The sequence below is a fragment of the Remersonia thermophila genome, chromosome 7 (genome assembly GCF_042764415.1).
Source record: "Remersonia thermophila strain ATCC 22073 chromosome 7, whole genome shotgun sequence".
NCBI classification, from domain to species: Eukaryota; Fungi; Ascomycota; class Sordariomycetes; order Sordariales; family Chaetomiaceae; genus Remersonia; species Remersonia thermophila.
The window spans coordinates 928,094-949,775 of NC_092223.1; the positions used below are offsets into that span (position 1 = coordinate 928,094).

The following is a 21,682-nucleotide window of genomic DNA, read 5'->3' on the forward strand; positions in this document are numbered from 1 at the left end:
CGACCCAGCCCGGGAAGAGGGCCATCAACCAAAAGAATGAGGAAACGCGGGCACACCTCTAACCTAACAAACTACAAGCATAATACCCAACGGTCCGATCATCGGGTCCGACCCCTCCGATATATATCCATGGGTGTCCTCCTGGCGTACCCTAAACTAACCTAATCCTAAGCCCAGAAACAGCCATGAAGAGGCACTGGTCTCAGCCCAGGTAAAAGAAAAAGATAACCTATAAAACCACCAATGCTCCTCCTCCTCCCAATGCTCAGGGATGTCCTCATACCATCTAGCTGATCCACTAATAATGATAAATTTGTTTTTTTCTTTTCTTTTTTGGTTTCGTTTTGGTTCGTGCGTTCACTCGCTCGCCACAACCACCCCCTTTAATTCACAACCTGTCCCACACCAGACAACTTCATTAGTAAGGGGAGAGAGCTTAAGCCCTGACACCCACCGGCTTTCTTCCCAGCCCAGCATCTCCATCTTTGCCAACCTTCCCATTCCCACCTTCAAACCCCCACTCAGCCCGTCCGTCACTCCCACCCACAGTCGTAGCTCCAACACCAACACTGGTGCCATGGCCGGGCCCAACACCCTCACCACAAGAGCTCAGCTCCAGCACCTTGGTCCTCAGCTCCTCCTTCACCGAGTGCTCCCTTCTCAATTTCTCCTCCCTAGCTGCCGCGGCCACAGCACTGACCGCCGCCTTGGCCCTCTCTGCCACCATCTTCCACCGCGCGAGATCCTTGTCACCTGCGAGAACAGCCACCGAGGCATGCTGAAGCGGTTGCTGATATTGCTGACACTGCTGCAGCGTCAGGGACAGAGATGCTAGCGCCAATGGGTGCATCGGGAAGGGCTGGCCAAGCTGGAAAGCTTGGGAGAAGAGGGGCTGAGAGAGCTGAGAAAGCTGCATGTGCGGAGGCACGGGCACGGGAATCATGCACATCGGTTGCTGCTGCTTCCGGTGGTGCTGCCCTGGTTGTTGCTGTTGGCAGGGCTGCTTCTGTGGCGGCTGAGGTGTGTAGCGGGAGCGGTGCTCCTGAATCAGAACTGGTTGTTGCCCAGTCGGAGGCTGGGGCGTAGTCGTGGTCTGATGCTGTGGAGGTGACTGCTGCTGCGTACCCTGCTGATGGGCCGCCGGGATCGTCTGAGTGGGGATATTGGATCTGGCACCGCGTTGTCCCTGATCGACTGTGGCTGCGGTGATGTTGCTGGAGACCGGGTTGAGATTGGGATTACGACCGGGAACCCTCTCCCTTTCCTGTTGCCCTTGTTGCTGACCCATCCTCTGAAGCAGCTGTTGCTGTTGGCACTGACGCAGGACGCGATTCGCCTGGCGCATCTTGCAGCTGATGTGGTAGCCCGGCTCGTTGGCCTTGCGCCACTCGAGATATGCCTCGTACAATTGTTGCTTGACCGGATCGTGATCGCGAGGTTTGGTCGTGACAGGAAAATAGGGGCGGGGCGGCCTACTCGCTGCCGTAGTGGCGACAGGACCAGAGGCTACCGGGGTGGCCAGGCTCGTTGCCAGTGATGCTGGCGTAGCGGCGGGGACAGCTGCCGAAGGCACGACCACTAGACCCGCCGAGTGCCCGTTCGTAGTCGTCGTGCTGGTCGTCTGAGCCATGGCATTGCCGCTGATGTCGGGAATGGCATGTTGGAGCACAGGAGCCTGCGGGACTCCTCCAACGTTGGGTGCTCTAGCACTGGGTGCAAGCGTGTTGTAAACGTTGAGCGGGTACGCCGGAGCGCCGCCGGCACCGAGAGCAGGGCCTTGAAGCTGAGAAGCACCAGCGCCTCCGGAGCTCGCTGCGACAGCTGTCGATCCGAGGGTTGTCATTACGGCCGTTGGGGCAGTGGTGGTTGAAGCAGGGTAGAATACAAGTCCACCGCCTTGGAGTCCAGCCAAAGCAGCTGCGGCGCTGGCAGTCGAAGCAGACGGGCTGATTCCAGAAAGGGCCGAAACAGGATACATTGAAGCAGCATTGCTTCCAGGAACAGCGCCAAACGAGGAAACCGGACATGCTGCAGCTCCGGTGCCAGTCATCGACACCTGCGCGGCCGCCGCTACCGCCGCGCGCGTGGCTTGGGCGAGTGGGTATGGGACATTGGTGTTGCTCGTTGACCCGGTGGTGACCGTGGGCAGCGGAACTCTGTCGTGGACGGTCGTGTTGCTAACGCTTGGAGCACCCCCCTGCTTGAAGCTAGCAGCAGCCATAGCATCAGGGAATATGTTGGTCAGCGGCTGTCGGGCCATCAGCCTCTTCGGCGCAAGCCAGGGCATGGTATCATCGTTCTCTGTCTGACTCGATGCCTTGAACTCGGCGGCAGCGGGATTCAGGCGTGTGTTGCGCCGGTCTTGTCCGCCTCCAACGGGGCGTTGCTCGCCGGAGATGCCCTCTCGATCGTTGGACGCGTACCCCGAGTCGTTCGAACCCGAGTTCGACGAGCTGTGCATGCGGTTGAGCTGCTCGGCGAGGTACTGGTTGGCAGCCGCCCTGGCTTGCTCGCTCGGCTCGCTGTATGCCTGTGACCTTGTGCCGGTCCTAATCTCGAAGGCCACGATGGCCGGGTCCTTGAGTGTTGTGGCATTGGTGGTTGAGGACGTCTTTGCACTGGGGACCGCGCTGGCCGAGCTGGCAGACGAAACTTGCGGCGATATATCGTCCCGATCGGTTTGGAGCCGGTTCAGGAAGCGCTGGAACCGCTCCTCCTCATCATCGACCCGGTCGTGAAGGGGCTGATCACTGATGGGTGGCGAGGCGTAGGGCCGATCGACCGCAATAGCATCCAACGGCACATTTTTGGCCGAGCTGCCTGCTCCCTTCGCTGCCGTGTCTGCGAGACGCTGAGCCTGCTCCTTCACGACCTCACGAAGCTTCGCTATGACATCGATGTGACCGTTCGATGCCAATGGGCGCAGGGGAAGCCGGTCGCGAAGTTGATGAAGCTCGCACGCTGGGGCGGCATCCTGAGGATCTCCAGGACACAAAACCTCGACGTCAAAGCAGTAACTATGTGCAAGGGGCACGCGTTCTCCGTGGACGAAGGTGGTGAGGTTTCCGACCTTGCACAGAGCGACCCTGACCACTTCGGCCGGGCCAACGCTAATCTCCGAGCCGTCCGAAGAAGATTCAACGTGCCACGTGGGAGCGGATAGCACGTTCTCCCAAGCGGCCTGGCTGCCTCGCGGGTAACGGACCGTGGGCTTAGCGAAGGCTTCGTTGTTGTCCTGGTCCGACTCGTGCTGATGGGACGTATCATTGCTTCCGTCGGAGCTCTGGAGGCCCTGGGTGTGGAACGAGGCGCCCGAATTGGGAATCGGGGACGTTAAGGCCGCCCGCCTTCTCCACGAGCCATCCGACCTGGTGTTTGTCTTGCGGTTCGGCACGGGGCGGCCCCGAATGGAGGCGTGGCGGGCGTCCGTGAGCTTTTTGGCCGTGCCCGAGGCTTTCTTGGACGCGCGTACGGTGTTCCTGCGCTCCATGACGGAGAGGTCGTGCGAGAAAGACGATGGCCGGAGAGCCCAATAGATGTCTCCCGAGATGGTCGGCGTGGATGTTGCGAACTGGACTCGTCCAAGCACAACAGGCGGTGGTCGCTTGCTTATCGACGGTTGTCCCGGAAGCAAATGCGCTCTGGTGCTCTTGCAAACGCCTGTTGGAACAACAAATGTCCTTAAGTTGTGGATGGGAATATAGACCGAGTACCCAAAAAAAAGAGAGCAGGCCGTCTGACTGCACATCCGCTTGGGGGATTGATCTATGTTGACGAAAGCAGCCACCGACTCATCAGACTGATGGGAGGGAAGAGGAGAGAAGACGAGAATGGGACGCTTGTGGCTGGCTCGTGCCAGGAAACGGCGTTTCCTCCATGGGCGTCGGAAGGCGTGAGCACCAGCGTCCGTCGTGCTTGATGTCCTATCTCTTGCTGTGCCCCTTAGTCTGTGGCTTCTGCTCCCGAGTCTCGCCTACGCCTCTTGGTGGCCGTTGCCATCTGAGCAGGGTGAATCGACGCGACCGCCGGGTCCTAGTTTGACAGCAACCAAGGCAAGCAATCTCTGGTGGAAGTAACAGTCACAGACTTGACTACTACCTACACGGAATGCGCAAGTTCTTGTCAATCAAGGACATCCGGAGGAAACGGCGTCATGAGTATCACGGGACTTCACAGGAGGCATGGAAAATGAAGAGCGCCATAGGGGGAAGACCGTGCACTCGAATTTGCGCTCATTCTCCAAAAAAGAAAAAAAAATAATAAAAAATAAAAAGCGATTTCACTCATAAAACTATCGCATACCATGGGGCAACACAAATTCCAGAGTATTGAACAGGAAATCATTAAGAATGAAATCGTCACCAGCCGTCTCGTCAACCAGAGCCCCTGGCGTTTTGAAGACTGCAAGCCGTTATGCGTTGACCTGCTGACCCGCCATGTACGCGGTGAAGGATTTCTGTCCGCCTCACTGTCAGCCATGGTCCCAGACAACCGATGGAACTAGCAGGGAATGACGTACCGCGTTCCTGGTTTGGATGAAGACGGTACCGGGCCCGGTAAACTTGCACACCAGACCTTCGCCCGAGGCGAGGCCCGAGATGATGCCGCCTGAGCTAACGCGCTCCATAACGTACTTTGTGTTCCAGGCCACGAGGTGGCCGTTGTCGACGATGTACTTTTCACCATCAACGAGCTGTTTGTTGCGTCAGCGGTGTTCGGTTCCCGGAGAGCTGAGAACAACTCACATCCTTCCGAATAATGGCCCCAAAGCTTGTCAACCACAACAATCCTGTGCCCGTAAACTTGTACACGAACAGACCCTCGCCGCTGAACATGGCCTTTCCGAGGCTCTGGCGCTTGTAGTCCTTCACCACGTTCTGCGTGCAGGCGAGGAAGCCGTCGTGGCTCACAGACCACGCTTCGCGCCCTGTTAGGCGCAGGCTCGTGATATCGCCCAGCATCGGGGGGGCCAGCAGCAGCTCGCCGGGCCCGGTGTAGGTCGAGGTGCCCATCTCGCCGCCGGCGACCAGCTTCTTCATGCTGAACTTGTAGGAACCCTTGAGGACGATGGAGGGAGACATGGCAATCATGGCACCTGGTGGGGTGACAATTGTTAGTGTGTGTGTGGCGCCGCATGACACGCTGAACGATTTGAAGAGATTTACCTGGCCTGGCGTCCACGGGACATCCGATGGCCAGCTGGATGGTCAGCACGCTGTTGCAGTCGCGGTGGCTGATGCGGTAGCTGCCGCCGTTGAAAGTGCCGACATCATCGACGTAGGTCGAGATGGCGCCGGTAAAAACGCCAGCGGCAGGGGCGCCGGTCGGGTCAATGACAGGGGCCGCCTGGGCCTGGGCCTGCTGCTGCTGCTTCTCATCGGTCGGCTGCTTCTCAGGAGGATATCCGGTGTTTGTTTGATCCTGGGGATACGACGGGGGAGGGGCGAATTGCAGCGGATTCTGGCTTGAACCCTGAGACGCGGTCGAGGGGCTCCGGAGGTGCTGGGGCAGGGCGCCATGTTGCACGGGAGACGGCGAGGAGGGAGGAGGAGAATACTGGGGTTGCTGCTGCTGTTGCGTTTGTTGGGGAGGAGGAGGATATTGGGGTTGCTGCGGCTGCTGCGTCTGTTGGGGAGGAGGAGGATACTGGGGTTGCTGCGGCTGCTGCGGCTGCTGGGGAGGCGGAGGAGGAAACTGTTGCTGCGGCTGTTGCTGAGGAGGAGGAGAATATTGTTGCTGCTGAGGGGGCGGGGATTGCTGTGGCTGAGGCGAGAGGGGGTGGTGTGGTTGTTGCTGGGGAGGTGGAGGATATTGCTGCGGCTGCTGCGGCTGCTGCGGCTGTTGTTGTTGATGAGGAGGAGGAGGATATGTCGGGGTCGAAGCAACAGGAGAGGTAGAAGTGGCCTGGGGCGGAGGAGGATAGGACCAGCCCTGGTTCGCGGCGGGAGGAGGCGGGTAAGAGTACTGCTGGGCCGGGGGCGACGACGTGGGAGGGGGCGGATACTGGGTTCCTGCTCAGGGGTAGAAGAGGGTCAGCTTCCAGCAGCCGCTTGTGGAGGTGTAGAATGCGGATTGAGAGCATACCCGAGCCACCAGCTCCAGGGGGCGCTGAGCAGAGAGGTCAGCATTCCACATGGTCGTCTCCGGTTGTCTCTGCGCCGAGAGCACTCACGAGGATAATATCCCATGTTGGTCAAGGGCTATGTTACTCAGACAGCCTGGTGATGGTGAGAAGAGGGATCCTAAGTGATTCGATCGACAGGGCTCCGATGCCGGGATTCACGGCCACACAGCAATGTCGGCGATTCAACAGAGGACAATGCTGTCGAGTGTAGCCTTGGGCCAGAAGGGCGATGCGGCAGCACCTCGTTCTTGTACCTCCGCGCTTGGCAGGGATTCTGGAGCCGAGCAATACCCCTCCTAGCCCCCCCCGCTGACGATGCACGGGAAGAGCTTGGGTGCTAGTAAAATCGAGAAGCCCAATGCATGGTGATCCAATCAGCAAGCTCCAACAGGGCGGAACGAGGGTGGGCAAGGCGCTTAACAAACACTGCGCACACCACCAGAACACCACAGGAAGAAGGGCATGGGCGCCAACTAGTCCACAGGCTGACAACCGCCAAGGACTCCCGGGTGATGCCAGCAAACCTAGGGGTTCGAGAAACCAAACAGGTCATGGACAAAGAGAACATCAAACCGTCTCAGCCTTGGGGAACTTGGGCAGCTAGCATTCCAAGGCTGCGCCATCCGAAACCCCGCAATACCTCCCAAAGTGAGCCAATTGCATCGGCACTTCCTGGGGAAGAACCCTCTCGGCCCATGGCTTGGAGATGGTACGTAAGGTAAATGAATGGCAGATGATCCGAGATGTGTGTCGCTGAGCTGAATAGGTGTTACACTGGAATACCGAGCAATGAACGATGGAGAGGGCAGGTTGGCGGTTGCGTCCTCTTCCCCCTGGTACCTTAGGTACTGCGTAGGTAGGGTAGGGTAGGGTTGCAATGCCGTTGGACGAAGACCTACATAGTATGTACAGTGTACGCAGTAAGCTTTCAGGGGTTCCAGCGGGGGGGGGGGGGGAGGGGTGCGGGGGAAGAATGCTGCTTGGGGGGGAGGGCTGCCTCACAAGGCGAGAATGCGAGGGCTATCCCGATAGGGAAAGAGGGGCGATTGATTTCCATCAACCCCCCAGACACCACCGCGAATGCAGACGACGGGATAGATGACGTTGCTTTAGATCAGGTAGTTGGGTGTAGCAAGGAAATGAAGCCAAAAATGGCCCTCTGTGTGAGCCTTCTGTACCAATATCTGCCAAGTTAGATACGCAACAGAGAAGGCAATTTTGGCCACCCAATGCCTTCAAAGACGTTCGACTCAGCTGCTTTGGGCTGTCCAGCATTCGCTACCTACTAGGTCGTCCCTCACTTGGAAGCATGAGGACACGCCCGAGTTGGTGGTCTTGAAATATTGCTGATAGGCATGCCGGGTCATCTGTTTGTTCTCAAAATCAATGTCCAGGTCTCACACTTAACATCCCGGCTGGTCCGGCTGGTGTTTAGGTAAAGCCCGAGTCTGAACTGCGCCTTGTCATACACTTGATCTGACGGAGGGACTGCGTAGGGAGGAAGCCCAAGGTACCTAACCTGGAACGTACACTGTGGAACAAACCACAGCCCTCGACGCCAAGCCCCCAAACGAAACGAGGACTGGGCACCTAACCTTATGTCTTCAACCAAACAAGTCTCATTCGCTTCATCCTTCCGGGTTGTTTGTTGGGGATAAGAAAGCCTTGGAGCGGCCATGTTCCATCAGCTGATGAGCGCTCGATGTGAGGTCAGGATTGGGTCGATATTGAGACTGTGTGGTCATCCCACCTACGATTGGGCGGCCTGCCGGGCCCTGCCAAAACCCCGGCCCGGACCCGCGGAGCTTCCCCCGGAGCTCGGAAACTGGGACGTCATAAAGGACTAAAAAAAAATTACTCCCGTCAGCTTTGACAATGGCTCTGACCACCGGGATGTTCGGCCGCTCCAACGTTGGACCACGTCAAGACTCGCCCTGATTCGTGTCTACACTGGTAGACCGGAACCCCCAGCGATCCGATTCTCCGCTAAAACTAAGGGAGCTACGCTACCCACCTCGCCCCGAAGCTTCCATCCGTGCTGTCGTCACCGATCGGGTTCCCACACCTCACCGAGCTTTGCTCGATCCCGGACCAACAACCCCTCCGACCCCAACAACGAACTCGCTTGCGATCCCGCCACGACACTCCTGCGACCTCGACAGCTAGCCAGCTCCAACCCTCCAAACCTTGGCCATCAATCATGTTCCGCACCGGGTTGAGAACGCTCGGCGTCCGGTTCGGCGAGGCCGCCCGCCTCCGGGGGAGTGCACCAAATGTCCCAACTGGGCGGGGGATCTGGACGGTCTCGACGACAGCGAGGCCGGCGTTGTCACAAGGGACGGTGATGTCCCAGCTCCGGACATGCCGGACCGCAGCGACGAGGACGACCGGGCGCGCCCAGCCACGCTCCGCCGCCCGGCTACAGCAACAACGAGCCTTCCACAGGACGCGGCCGAGGCGGGGGGAGGACCGCGGTAGGAAGCACGAGGCGCGGGAGGGGCCGCAGGAGAAGCTGTCGCTGAGCGGCCGGCTCAAGAAGCTCACGCGCGAGTACGGCTGGGCGGCCGCGGGCATCTACCTCGGGCTGTCGGTCCTCGACTTCCCGTTCTGCTTCCTGCTTGTGCGGACGGTGGGCAGCGATAAGATTGGTAGGCGCATCATGGCTGCACCGCGGACGATCGCAGCGTATTGTAGCGACCAGGCTGGCTGACTCGTGTCGGCAGCCCATGTTGAGCATGTCGTCGTGTCCACCGTCGCCAACATCATCCCCGACTCCGTGCAGGAGTGGTGGGCGGAACGCCGCAGGTCCTCGGCCAAGGGCGAGAGCGCGATCGAATCGAGCGAGGTTGACATGTACGACCACGGGGTCGCCCAGGCTCAAGAGCGGAGAAAGCAGGAGGGGGCTAGTACGTGTTTCTCCTCCACACGGCTCGCTTGAGGGCGATCTCGAGATCGTCTGGCTTTCCGATGCTGACACAAGTGTCTGTTCTCACAGGCCTCGCGACGGAGCTCGCCCTGGCATACGCCATTCACAAGAGTTTCATCTTTGTGCGCGTGCCCCTGACGGCCGCCGTCACGCCCAAGGTGGTGAAGGTGCTCCGGTCCTGGGGTTGGCAAATTGGCAAGAACCCGCTGAAGCACAAGGGCAAAAGGTAGGTGGGAGGCACGCGTTGCCTCTGTACGATTATGATACATGCATGTCTCAAGAAATGTACATCAACGTGGAGAACGGGAGACGACGTTTTGGACATGGAGTTGAAGAGGTTGGCATGGTCTTGCTGCATTTACGCGCGATAATCTCCCATAGACTGTACTTGTATGTACAATAACCTGTACCACAGTAGCACGGTGATGAATGGTACGGAATGAATAAAACTGGCACGGGGAAGAGTGGGTTTGGGCGTTTGGCTAGATTCAATTCACCCAGCTGTCCAGTTGGAGATACGCCTGGGTTGATGTTGATACGCTGTGAGCTCGGAGAGCATCGACAGTCCGGACAGCCCAACATCGGAGAGTACAACCTACAGGATTTCTATCCGGATCTATTCTCATCACGAAGCCCGCTAAATTTGGACTGTCAGCAGGAGAGAAGTCAAGTCCTTGAAGTCCTTGATCGTCTGCCCAAGCCGCCACCAAAGGGACGTGAAGTCGCTCAAGCCAGGAAGAGTGGGGAAATCAGACTAACATGACACCGACCGCAGCCATCCATCTCTCCTCTTTGGGTTAAACGGCAAGGTCGCCGTCATCTTAAGGGCAAGTTCATGCAGGATTGTATTTGTTTTCCTTTTTTACGAATTCCCGGGCGCAATGCAACCGATATACCCAGCGTAACGGCGGCTCCCCTGTTCGATCCGGCTTGACTTATCGGGAAGGAGGGCAGCAATGCTTTATTATATATTTACATGCGGCACGTACTATAGACTCACACATCGGCTGACATCGATGGCCCCTCCACTCCCTTCTTCTTTTCTTCCGCAGCAGGATCCTTGCCTTCAACGGCTTCAGCCCAGATTTGAACCTCCGTCCATGAATTGAATGCTCAAGAGCTCCCAGTCCCGGCGTGATTTCGAATGGATTCAGATCCCCTCAGGGAGCCCCTGCTGCCCCTCGTCGGCACATCGCTCACCAACCGCCATCAAGACCGGCACTATCGCCGCCAGCGCCGCCTCGTAGGCTGGCTCGCTGTTTCCTTCCTCTTCACGATAACCACCGCCGCCTTCTCCTTCGCAATCGCACCCCGGCAGTCCGCCACCGCCGCTCAAGCAGCAGGACCTCATGCCATCTTGAGCCGGTGGTCCCCGGTAGCAGCGGTGCAAGGGCCGCAGAGCCAGGAGCGTGACAGGGAGGAGGAAAGGAGGGAGGATGCATCTGCCACCACCACTACTACCACCATCACCACCCTGACGACCAGCGCGGCAAACCCGAGCGCGACGGTCCTCAAGACGTTCGAGGTCTCCCAGCCAGTGCGCATGCCCGACGGTCCTGCCGAGAGCGACGGGTCAACGCGCCACGGGTGGGAGTATCAGCCGCCGTTGTGTACAAAGTTGTTGATGAGGCATGACTTTGCGTGGAGTTATGAGGCCCCTTTCGTTGGTGAGGTTGTTCCATTTCGTTTTCTTTTGTTTCTTCCGAGGGAAAGGGGGGCTCGGCTGGCTCAGAGAGCAATGGATACTGGCAAAATGCAGCCATGTGGGTGAAGGAGCAAGCCCCTGACTGGTCTTGATGTCGTCCGCGCGCGATGATGATTAGGGAACTACACGCCCCCGGACTGCGAGTTCAACCGCGTGGTGCTCAACTTTAGCGCCGTGGTCCACGGTCGTCAGTATGATCGCCTGGCTATTATGTATTTTGGCGACACCGAAGTTTGTAAGTGAGCCATGGGAATGGCTGCTTCATGTATACACTCCCCCTCCTAATCTGGCTCTTCAGGGCGTACCTCGACGGCCCAGCCCACGCCGCCTCCGGGCATCAGTTGGATTTACCTTAAGGACATGACCGAGTACCTGTACTTTTGGAAGTCTCCCCAGAAAATTATCTTCGATCTCGGCAATCTCATCAGTACGTCCCCGCCCCCGCCCCCCCCCCCCCCCCTCCTCTTTGTCTTATCCGTCATCCTCTCAGGTCCCAGCACCAACAAACTGCAACAGATGAAAAGTACACGGGCATCTTCAACACCACCATGACAGCCATCTTTTATAAAGACGACAACGTAGCCACGGACCAGGCGCCGCCCAGTGATATGGTTATTCCCATTTCAGCGCGGCGCGGTGCCGAAAATGGCGTCAGCCGCTTCATGCTGCCCAACGAGAAGGCCGCCAACACGATCGTGCTGCCACGCAACATTCGCCGAGCTGTTTTCACCGTGTCCGCCAACGGACAGGCAAGTGAGGAGTTCTGGTGGAGCAACGTGCTCCAGGGCGACGAGCTCGCCTTTGATCTCACGGCGGGCCCGTTACCCGGGCTGAGCCCCTTCCGCGAGGTGCAGGTGTACATTGATGGCCACCTAGCCGGCGTTCAGTGGCCGTTCCCCGTGATCTTCACGGGGGGTGTTGTTCCTGCGCTGCACCGACCCATAGTGGGGATCCATGCGTTTGATCTCCGCGAGCACGAGATTGATATCTCGCCGTTTCTGCCCCTGCTGAATGACGGTCAGCCGCACACCTTTGAGATTCGCGTCGCTGGCGTCCAGAAGTCGGCCAACGGCAGCTTGGCTCTGACCGAGACGATCAACGACCACTGGTTTGCCACTGGCAAGCTCTTCCTCTGGCTCTCCGAGGACAGCGAGGGTAACTCCGACGACAACGACGCATCCTACCGCTCAACGTCAGGCCTCCCGACCATCCACTCCCCACCCCCAACCATCTCCATCGCCCGCTCCCTCACGACCGCCCCCAACGGCACCAACGAAACCCTCACCTTCACCACATCCGTCCGCCGCACCCTCTTCATAACCTCTGGCTCTTCCGACTCTTCCCGCTCCTCCTGGTCGCAGTCCCTCGCCTATACCAATCACGCCATCGTTTCGGACTTTGGTTTCACCCAGTACAACAACGTGTCCATTACGGGATCCGACGCCGCGATCTCTTCCCCGCAACGCCACCGCGGCAGCAGTAGCCGCAGCGAAAGCGACCTCCCATCCCCTTATTACCAAGCAGTTTATTCCTATCCCCTGGAATGCACCTCCACGTACTCCTTCTCGCCACAAGGCAACCTCAGCATTTCGGCGACGCTCGCACAGGGGAAGCGCACGGCGGTCACGGGACAGAGCGTGTTTGCTTCAGGGCTTGAGGCCTTTGCTCCGTCGTTGTCACCCTCCTCCTCCTCCTCCTCAGGACGTGGGCGCCCTGTTGTCGTAGTCAAGGGCGCCACAGCGCTGCTTGACACTGCGAAACGGGGCAAGGCCGAGTACAGGCAGACGGGGGACGGGATGGCGAGCACCGGCTGGGGGGACGTAAGGCAGGAGTTTTGGTTTGGGGTCCTCGACGGGAGCGTTGGCGCGGGGGTGGATATCTTGGAAGGAGGAAGGGAGAGGGGGAGGGAGCTGTACGCGAGGGAGGTGAGGAGCGTGAACGGAACGGTGGTGGAGGATGACAAGCGGTTGGCAGGAAGGAGGATCGCGGTGATGCTGAACGGCGAGGGGAGAGAGGCGGGTGAGGCATACCCCGCGGTTGAGTATGCGTAAGCGTTTGGGGACTTTGACAATGCTCGGTGGAAGAGGACACCAGGATGCTGCCGAAGGCATGACCGTGCTGTGCATTCGGATGTGCTTGACCTGCCCCGATGGCCACGCGTGACCTCTACGGTCTCCGAATCCCTCCGCTACCTGCCATGATTCCGGCCATAGCCCCCGTGAACTTGCATCATGACGCCCGGCTCCTGCTAACGGTGGGTCTGAGTTCTTCGGAGAGCGGCCTCGACACCGAAGCTGTCGGGCCCCTCTTGGAGCAGTGGATTTGGGTTGGCAATGTGGAATCTCACGTCATAGTCGATGGAGCTGTCGAGTCAAGGCTTATGGGCAGCAGGTGCTCATCTCTGCAACATCCTGGTTTTTATCCATCTTTTTGCGCGGCACCTGAGGGATGGAGGCGATGGGGATGATGGAGACTGGTCCGGCGGCGTCACCGACGCCTGCCTCGGTCAGGTTTGCGATGGCGAGGTCCGAGCTTGGCTCAAGTCATCAGACGGACGGACGGCGGTGGCCCGTTATCTCCAGCGCTTCCCGTCCGACCAGCCACATAATAGCAGAAATCACAGCGTTGTCGATATTGGCCTGGGCTTCCAGAACACCGAGTCCAGCCTCGCTTGCCCATTTCAGCGGTAACTTTGGAAACAGCGTTTCATGTGCAGCAAGCGCCCGATGGTAGGCTGCAGGTTGTTGCCAGGCCAGCGATCCAGAAGCCGGGGGTGGGGCTGTCGTCCGAGGGTCAAGCTGCGTCCAAGCATCGATTGGTGGCGGGTGACTCGCATGGTGTTATGCAGGGCCAGCCCGCGCGGCAGATGGTGCGTGGATGGAACTGCCGCCCTGGGGCCCAACAAACGCTCAAGGCCTTGTGAAATCGCGTTGAGATGTTGCGCAGTTCAACCTGACGACAAACGAAATGTGGATCCGCAACTTCACTGGATGGTGTACCTTGCATACGCAGTGGAAAGCAGATTGTCTTGGGAAGAAACAGTTTCATGTTCCTCGCAGCGCTAGGGGGCGTTCCCAGTTTCCAAGATTGCTGGAAGAGCATCTCGTCATCGAGTCCGGTCCTCCAAGCGTGGGATGTTTCTCGGGAGCTTGGGGTGCCGGAGGCCCCACACTTGCCGTCATAGACCCACTTTTGTTTCTCTTCACGGCAGCGATCCCCATGCCAACCACCTCACTTCTCGTCGCTTTCTCTTGCTGCCGGATGCATACTACGCAGTATGCTGTGTGGCGCACACGCAACCCATGCCAACAGGCTGTTGAAGAGAAAAAGCCCATGTGCCCCCCCGCCCCCACCAGTTCTCAACCCTTCCAACATTACCCAGTTCCCAACCTGACTTGGCCCCGACATAGATATAGTCTGTGGGAAGCTTTCAACCCGTTTCAGCCTGCTGTTCTGCCACATCGAAGCGAACACCTCAACCGTCGCCACCAGCCTTTACTATCCACGCGCTTGACGGACCGCTAGTAAAGCTGCTACGCTCCAGCGACAACCCAGGCCTCGATCAAGGTCCCCTCTCGCGTACACCCTCCTACTCGGACCAATTCCCCTCGCCTTGAGACTCCAAAGCCGCCCCGCCATGGAGAAGATACAGGTGGGCCTGCGCGCGGCGCAGCTCCTCTTCATCGTCATCCTCACGGGCCTCATCGGCAACACCATCGCCTCCAACATCAACGCCGCCTCGTCCGCCACGGCCGCGGTCAACTTCTCCATGTTCGTCATCGTCGTCTCGTGGCTGTGCGCCCTTCTCGGCCTGGCCACGGCCCTCGTCGAGCGCATCTCGCCGCCCGTCCTCGCCCTGCTCGGCGCCGACTCCTTTGCCTCGCTCTTCACCTTCATCGCTGCCGTCGTGCTCTCGGCCAAGCTCGGCGCCGTGAACTGCGCCAACACCCAGGGCCACGCGGCGAGCTGGATCGCGTACGGGAGCGCCAACGATACAAAGAGGTGCCGCCAGGTGCAGGCGGGCGCGGTGTTTATGTGGTTCTTGTTTGGGACGTTTACGGCGGCCATGACGCTTGGCTTCCTGGGCTTCCGCAGGGGTGGCGGGAGCTTGAGGTCGTCGATCCCGACCATGTCCCAGGTGAGGGCGTAAGCATGTGCTGGACGGATCTGGAGGCGGATGGCGGTTTATGAACCCCTGGCCGGGTGGCTATGGAACGCTCGGATAGAGTATGACTTGGTTTGACGACTTGAATCGGATGGGATGGGTTTCGGGATATGGTCGGGGGGGTGGGGGCTTCTGGATCTTGCAATGACGTCGGGGAGGCTTCCCCTGGGGAGATGATATTCTTGTTATGATGGGAACTGGATCAAGGAACTAATGACGGTCACGCAAAACACAGGCAATTATGAACATGGGTATAATGGGTGGGTATCTGTCTGGAAAATGGGCGGTTGTCTGCGGTCTACAGAGGCCGTGCTGGAGGGTACCTTGTTGTGGTAGTTAGCCTACCGAATTGACGCGATGCTCGATACCATGAAGGATGCTCGATATGCTCTGCATACTGTGTACTGCCCGTTCTCCCAAGCCAGGCGAGGGAGACGACCGGACAGCAGCCGTCCACACCCATCCTGGGTGATCAAATGTACCGTTGCCATGGCTGACCATTTGCAGCTAACTGCCCCTATGTCTATCCATCAGAAACCAAAATGCCATGAGTGTTCCGCAGAGAGCTCCCGTAACGCCGTGTCCGCAAGTCTCTCTATTCTCAAGGTAGCCGTGACCATTGTATATACTCAGAGCCATCGTCACGAATCCTCCTGTCCTCATCATAATGTTGCCGCAGCTTCCACCGCGCCCACGGCGTTGAAGGCCGTCTTGCTCGACCACCGGACCTCTACGTTGTGCATCCATTCCATGTACCTCGCCCAGCCTGCCACGTGTGCTGTCAGCAAATGGTCGAGGGGGGGTTCGGGTACGTGGGGGAACGAGGGGACGATGCAGAGGGTGCCAAGGAACATGGCGGGCCACCTACTCCAATACGCAAACTTCCTCCCCAGGAACTTGCCCGCAAACGGCAAGACGATCATGGTGAGCAGCAGCTGCAGCTGCTCAAGGCTGGCCTCCCACTCGCGCTGCGCATCGGAGAGGCCATCCTCTGATGACCCGTCGAGAATGCTGCTGGAGATGGACGGGAGGGAGTCGACGTCCGAGTTGTCGTCGTCGTCGAGGTGCGCCGAGGAGGGGCCTCGGCTGCTGCTGGGGCCCCTAGCGCCGCTCGTTGAGGACTGCAAGTCGGCCATGATGAAGGACGACGATGTAGAGGAGCTCATCGGGTCGGGATGCGTGGATATGGGGAGGATGTGGATGTGCGGTCGGGTGGAGGAGGTGGCGTAGGTGGTACCTGAGATTCGGGTGTTGACGTCGGCGATACGGAGGAGAGGGTGATGGTGGTGGTGGTGGTCAGAAGTGGTCTGGCTGGTTGGGAGGAGTAGGGAGGGGGGGAGGGTGAGCTGCAGTCGATGGATTACACAAGCCACCTGCTGATTCAAGTGCTAAAAGCGTATTGCACAACGATGGCTCGCGAAACCTGAGCTCGTCCCGGTCCTGCGGACGCTGATGATGTCGTTGGGATGGCAAGCTGGGCGGGCCAGAGCAGCTCTCTGTAGCCGGTGATTCCTCCCATCACCGGGCTCGGCCCGTGTGCCAATGCTCTCGGCACTGTGAAGCTGCCTCCGCTCTCTCGTCTTGGCTTGCCTTGGCGAGCTCACCCCGCGAGGGCCCCACCCTCACGTGACTTGAGGGGCTTGAGTCACCCGTGGAAAAGTGAAAGAATGGATGGCCAACGTCATGTGGGCGCAAACGAAGGGGTGCCCAGCTCGATCACCACGGTTACTTGAGCATTTTGCACGCCACTGCGACTCTGCTGGATACCTTACGCAGAGCCAACAAACACAAGCCCAGGGAGCTTCGAACCCGGGACACCACATCAAGGCCCGACCATCTCGGAGACGGTCGACAAAAGTCAGCGAGCATCGCTGGGCATCACTAAGCATCTAAGTTTCGACAGAAAAGACAGTGGAGTAGGTGGCCAAACATGAGCTCCGATGTGAGTTTTGCCCGTTCCCCATCCCCCGCCCGCTTCCCGTACAGACACCACGGCTCCGGTTTTCTTCCCTCAACACGGCGATCCTGTGCCCCTCCAACCACACAAAACCCGCCGAGCCGTGCCCCACCAGCACTACCTACCTAATCTACCCTCAACCTGCCTGTCTTACCTACCGCACGACCGCTTGGGGCCTTTGAAGAGCCTGCGTCTTTGTGTTTTCGGTCCATTGTCGACTTGGAAGCCTCCGAAAAACTCGGTCCGCATTCTAACCCCCCTCCCCCCCCACCACCAGGAATCCACCCTCCAAAGACGGGCGTCGCGCAAGTCCGTCCAGTTCACCGACGAAAAGATTGTTGTCGACGCCGACGGCAGCGTAACCACCATCACCACCCCGGACGACGACACCAAGGAGACAGCCATGTCGCACACACCCCGTACGCCGCCTCTCTCCGAAGCTCTCGGCTCCTTCGCTGATAGCCATCAAGCACCTGCCGATGCAGACGGCGCCGCCCCGGTCGCCGACCCTGCTCCGGCCGCTGACGCCGCCCCGGCCGCCGACGCCGACGGCCTTGACCTCTCGCTGCTCAAGAAGAAGAAGAAGAAGGTCAAGAAGGAGGACGCCGATGCCGCCGGCGACGAGGGCGCCGCCCCGGCCGGCGAGGAGGGCATCGACCTGACCATGAAGAAGAAGAAAAAGAAGAAGGTCCCCAAGGAGGAGGACGAGTTCGCCAAGAAGCTCGAGGCTCTGAACCTGGAGGGCGGCGAGGCGGCCGAGGGCGCCCCCGAGGACGAGGCCGCGCAGGAGGGAGACATGGACAAGGGCACCGGCATCTGGGCCCACGACGAGACCCGCACCATCGCCTACAACCCGCTGCTGTCGCGCTTCTTCGCCCTGCTGGCCCAGAAGAACCCCGACCACGCCTCGACCGGCACCCGCTCCTACAAGATCCCCCCGCCGCAGTGCTTGCGCGAAGGCAACAAGAAGACCATTTTTGCCAACCTGCCCGAGATTTGCAAGCGCATGAAGAGGGCCGAGGAGCACGTCACGGCCTACCTGTTTGCCGAGTTGGGCACGAGCGGTAGCGTGGACGGCTCCCGCCGCCTCGTCATCAAGGGCCGCTTCCAGCAGAAGCAGATCGAGAACGTCCTGCGCACCTACATCATAGGTAGGCACGGGTTTCGCCTCCCTCCGATTGCGTCGCCCCCGCTGACAATGCATGGCTAGAATATGTGACGTGCAAGACGTGCCGGTCGCCCAACACGGAGCTGTCCAAGGGCGAGAACCGTCTCTAGTACGTATCCCTGCGTCCCTCTGCCGTCTGGAAACAATGTCCTAACCACGTCACCAGCTTCATCACATGCAACTCGTGCGGCTCGCGTCGCTCGGTCCAGGCCATCAAGACTGGTTTCTCGGCCCAGGTCGGCAAGCGGAGGAAGATGAAGGCTTAAGGTTCCCGCCTTGGTTTTCCTGTCGGTTCCTGTCATGGATGGCGGCTGGTCAAGATGGTCTTCTGCCAGCTGGCTGGCTCGCATGTTCCCTTCCCGATTCTCTCTCTCTCGGTCCTCGGCAGCAGGCCCCGGGACGTACGATCATACGACGACGTGATGACCATGTGATGCATGCTCGGTTGGGGGTTGTGGACAAGAAGTTGTGTTGCTGCGGCCGGGCCTGGATTACACGCGGGTGGCATCGTGGGCATCTGGGACGGGGGAAAGACAAAACCAGAAAAACAGGGGAGGGTTGTTGCGGCGGCCATGGTATCTCGGGTATCTACCAATCTAGTGCTCTCTCGGAACGGAAAAAACAACAACAACGGCCAGGTTGCAAGATGGATTCCCGCAGTGATGGCACGCGGGCTGTTGCCGGCGTGCTAGATATTCCAATTGATTTGCAAATACTACATGCACCGCTGATGGTGACTTGTAGGCGTGCCGTCCGGAGGTTGTGTTTGACAGGACTTGCGCCCGCCCCGGGGCGCTGCGTACCTGAGTAGGAGTTGAGATACGATCGGGAGCTCGGCAGCCCAAGTGGGGTGCATCTAGAGCTCCGGTCATCCCTTGTTATCCAGGAACCCGCCCCTCTTTTCGCCTCACCCATTCAGCTTGGTAGCAGATCTCGCCAGGTTGATGATATTTGGTGACCATTTTCTCCGGCAACGCGGCATCACTTACACCTGGCGATCAGGATTCCACGACCCAGCCAAGAAACATGACCCTGCGCCAACTCCCGCTCGCGGTCCAAGGAGCAGCCCTGGACGCTGACGCACGTCTTCCCCCGCATACTCCAGAACCGCATCCCTCGTCCACCTCAGAAATGGGAATCCATCCTGGCATCGTAACCTCTCCGCCCTCAGGCCTTCCCTCCGCCGATCCGACCAGCTCCTACTGGCTCCGCGACCCCAACCCGGCTCTGCTGGGGCACCGGGGCACGCCGGACCTGCCGGCCGAGGCGGACGTGGTGGTGGTGGGGAGCGGGCTCACGGGAACGTTTGCTGCTAGGTTTCTTCTTGAGGGCTCCTCGCCGACCCATGCCGAGGAGAAGGAGGGAAGGGACCCGGGCGTGGTGATGCTGGAGGCGAGGGAGGTCTGCTGGGGTGCGACAGGGAGGGTAGGTTGTTTTGCTTTGTTTATCTTTTTTTTTTTTTTTTTTTTTTTTTTCACGTCACTTTGTACCCCTGCCCTTTTTAAGATCTGCTTAGGCTGTATGCTTTTGAAGGAGGTCATGAATCTGGTTGCGTGATGCCCTTTGCCCACTCCCGTGGGTACCCCCTTTCTGGGTTCCCCTCGGCTTGCTTTCTCTCCTCGTCTCGTTTGATAAATTTCCTGGACATACCCATAGTATCTTGTTTCTCCTGTTTTCCACCCTCGTCGTCCGTTTCCCTTCCCATGAGAAGTTGTCTTGTGGAAATGTTCAAAGGCAAGCTCATGCTGATGGCGTGCGTAGAACGGCGGCCACTGTCAACCTCTGGTGTACGGAGCGGCGCCCGCCGTAGCAGCCTTTGAGCTGTCGGTGTATGACTTCATGGAACAGCTCGTCAAAGACGAGGCCATCGACTGTGACTGGTACGCTTCTCTCTTCTCTGCAGTCCGGACATCAACCAACCGTACACGCTAGGGTGAGCCTCACCGGCGTGCACGCCTTTCTCTCCAAGGACATGTTCGATGGCGCCGTTGCCGCCGCGGAGCAGCTCGCGCAAAGCCACCCCGAGCTCGCCGCCAACCTCGAAATCATACGCCGCGACGACCCATCCTCAACCGAGGAGAAACAGCAACGCACCCTCGCTTCCCTCCGCATCCCCACCGCCTACGGCGCCATCATCCAAAAGAAAGCCGCCTCCCTCTGGCCCTACAAGCTCGTCGCCTCGATCCTCGAGCGCCTGGTCGCCGCTCATCCGCCGCCGCGCTTCAACTTGCAAACCAACACCCCCGTCACCTCTCTAGCTCGTTCCGATGACGGTACCGGGCGCTGGACGTTGACCACCCCGCGCGGGAGCATCACCGCCCGCCAGGTCCTGCTAGCCACGAACGGGTATACCTCGCACCTATTGCCCGCGTTCGCGGATTTGATCGTACCTGTCCGGGGGCAGGTTGCGTCCCTGCTGCCGCCTTTGAGTCAACCATCTCCACGGGGCGGGGAAGCGGCACCGGCGCTGAGGCATTCGTATGTCTTCGCTGCCGACCCGGAGCCGGCCCGTGCGCCTGCGATGGAATCAGGCGACAGCAAGGCCTCGGCGGCAGCGCCTCGGGACGATTACCTCGTCCAACGTCCGCTCCCCACGGGCGAGCTGATCTACGGCGGCGGCCGCCGGTTGGCTCGCGCGCTCGGGGTGGGCGAGTGGCGCGACGATGTTGTCGAGGGGGGCGTGGCGCGGTATCTGAGGCGGAACCTGTGCCCGCCGCTGGATCTGCTGACGCCGACGGACGCGGACAGCGACGGCCGTGCGACGGAAGCGTGGAACGAGAAGCATCTCGAACTCAGCGCCACGCACGAATGGACAGGCGTCATGGGTTACTCCCGCGACCGGCACGCGTGGGTGGGAGCGATTCCCGAGGCGCTGGGCGGCGGGGACGGGCTTTTCCTTTGCGCTGGGTACACGGGACACGGGATGCCGGCGGCAGCGCTGTCGGCGAGGGCGGTGGTGGTGCAGATGAGGAAGGGTGGGGAAGGGGGGGCAGCGCAGGACACGCCGGAGCTTCCGGCCGAGTTTGTCCTGAGCGAGGAGCGGGTGGCCAGGGCGAGGGGGATGCCGCATCTGACTGGGGGCTGGGAGGCGACCAACTTTGCGGAGCTGATCGGGGCGTAGGAGAGAGAGGTTGGGATGTTGAGCTCGCTTTGTGCTGGAATCCCGAGAAAAAGGTTGGTCCATAGGATTCGGTTGGATGCTGGCATCTGTGATGTTGGAGCAGAAAGCAATCCCCAATCAATCTCCTTGAAGTAACAGATCATCTCCGGTTGTCTCTCTTGCGGTCTCGGTCTTTCCCCCAGCTTTTGTTGACCATGCGCAAGCGGATGAAGAAGAGCCTCTTCTCAACTGTATTAGTCGGCGTTGTCGAGATTGCATGACACGGCATATCTCCGTTGGGAGCGGAATCCTTCGATCTACCCCTTTTCCCACTCTTGTCACTACTGCCTGGGAATATCCACAATAGGCATCATCCAAACTGATACCAGGACGGCAGTCCGGCCTTCCAGGCCACCCCCAAGCATCGCCGCCATCGTCGTGAAGGAGTTGGACTAGCGCCTTCTGGTTGTGCAACGCCATGGGTGTAATGCCATGGAAGAATTGCGTCTCCTGAAGGTTATTCCTCGGGCCATGTTC

General features: G+C 59.4%; 8 protein-coding genes across 8 annotated transcripts; 5 read left to right on the forward strand and 3 right to left on the reverse strand.

Moving 5' to 3' along the window:
- Nucleotides 1-436: 436 nt before the first annotated feature.
- Nucleotides 437-3,748, reverse strand: VTJ83DRAFT_7220 (uncharacterized protein; the record flags this gene model as incomplete). Its single annotated transcript, XM_071014019.1, has 1 exon — nt 437-3,748. The coding sequence occupies one exon, from the start codon at nt 3,746-3,748 to the stop codon at nt 437-439; it is 3,312 nt and encodes a 1,103-aa protein (XP_070863437.1).
- A 663-nt stretch (nt 3,749-4,411) lies between these two features.
- VTJ83DRAFT_7221 (uncharacterized protein) lies at nt 4,412-6,188 on the reverse strand (the record flags this gene model as incomplete). The annotated part of the gene is made up of 6 exons (XM_071014020.1): nt 4,412-4,456; nt 4,520-4,693; nt 4,746-5,095; nt 5,166-6,011; nt 6,085-6,108; nt 6,173-6,188. 6 exons carry the CDS (start codon nt 6,186-6,188, stop codon nt 4,412-4,414), a joined length of 1,455 nt encoding a protein of 484 aa, XP_070863438.1.
- Nucleotides 6,189-8,324: 2,136 nt separating this feature from the next.
- On the forward strand, nt 8,325-9,280 carry VTJ83DRAFT_7222 (uncharacterized protein; the record flags this gene model as incomplete). Its single annotated transcript, XM_071014021.1, has 3 exons — nt 8,325-8,772; nt 8,848-9,030; nt 9,120-9,280. The coding sequence occupies 3 exons, from the start codon at nt 8,325-8,327 to the stop codon at nt 9,278-9,280; spliced, it is 792 nt and encodes a 263-aa protein (XP_070863439.1).
- Nucleotides 9,281-10,194: 914 nt separating this feature from the next.
- Nucleotides 10,195-12,806, forward strand: VTJ83DRAFT_7223 (uncharacterized protein; the record flags this gene model as incomplete). Its single annotated transcript, XM_071014022.1, has 4 exons — nt 10,195-10,717; nt 10,874-10,990; nt 11,054-11,182; nt 11,272-12,806. 4 exons carry the CDS (start codon nt 10,195-10,197, stop codon nt 12,804-12,806), a joined length of 2,304 nt encoding a protein of 767 aa, XP_070863440.1.
- A 1,586-nt stretch (nt 12,807-14,392) lies between these two features.
- On the forward strand, nt 14,393-14,905 carry VTJ83DRAFT_7224 (uncharacterized protein; the record flags this gene model as incomplete). Its single annotated transcript, XM_071014023.1, has 1 exon — nt 14,393-14,905. One exon carries the CDS (start codon nt 14,393-14,395, stop codon nt 14,903-14,905), a length of 513 nt encoding a protein of 170 aa, XP_070863441.1.
- Nucleotides 14,906-15,582: 677 nt separating this feature from the next.
- VTJ83DRAFT_7225 (uncharacterized protein) lies at nt 15,583-16,086 on the reverse strand (the record flags this gene model as incomplete). Its single annotated transcript, XM_071014024.1, has 2 exons — nt 15,583-15,686; nt 15,789-16,086. 2 exons carry the CDS (start codon nt 16,084-16,086, stop codon nt 15,583-15,585), a joined length of 402 nt encoding a protein of 133 aa, XP_070863442.1.
- A 764-nt stretch (nt 16,087-16,850) lies between these two features.
- Nucleotides 16,851-18,311, forward strand: VTJ83DRAFT_7226 (uncharacterized protein; the record flags this gene model as incomplete). Its single annotated transcript, XM_071014025.1, has 5 exons — nt 16,851-16,862; nt 17,155-17,296; nt 17,348-18,028; nt 18,088-18,154; nt 18,212-18,311. The coding sequence occupies 5 exons, from the start codon at nt 16,851-16,853 to the stop codon at nt 18,309-18,311; spliced, it is 1,002 nt and encodes a 333-aa protein (XP_070863443.1).
- A 760-nt stretch (nt 18,312-19,071) lies between these two features.
- On the forward strand, nt 19,072-21,166 carry VTJ83DRAFT_7227 (uncharacterized protein; the record flags this gene model as incomplete). Its single annotated transcript, XM_071014026.1, has 3 exons — nt 19,072-19,470; nt 19,807-19,925; nt 19,978-21,166. 3 exons carry the CDS (start codon nt 19,072-19,074, stop codon nt 21,164-21,166), a joined length of 1,707 nt encoding a protein of 568 aa, XP_070863444.1.
- Nucleotides 21,167-21,682: the final 516 nt, after the last annotated feature.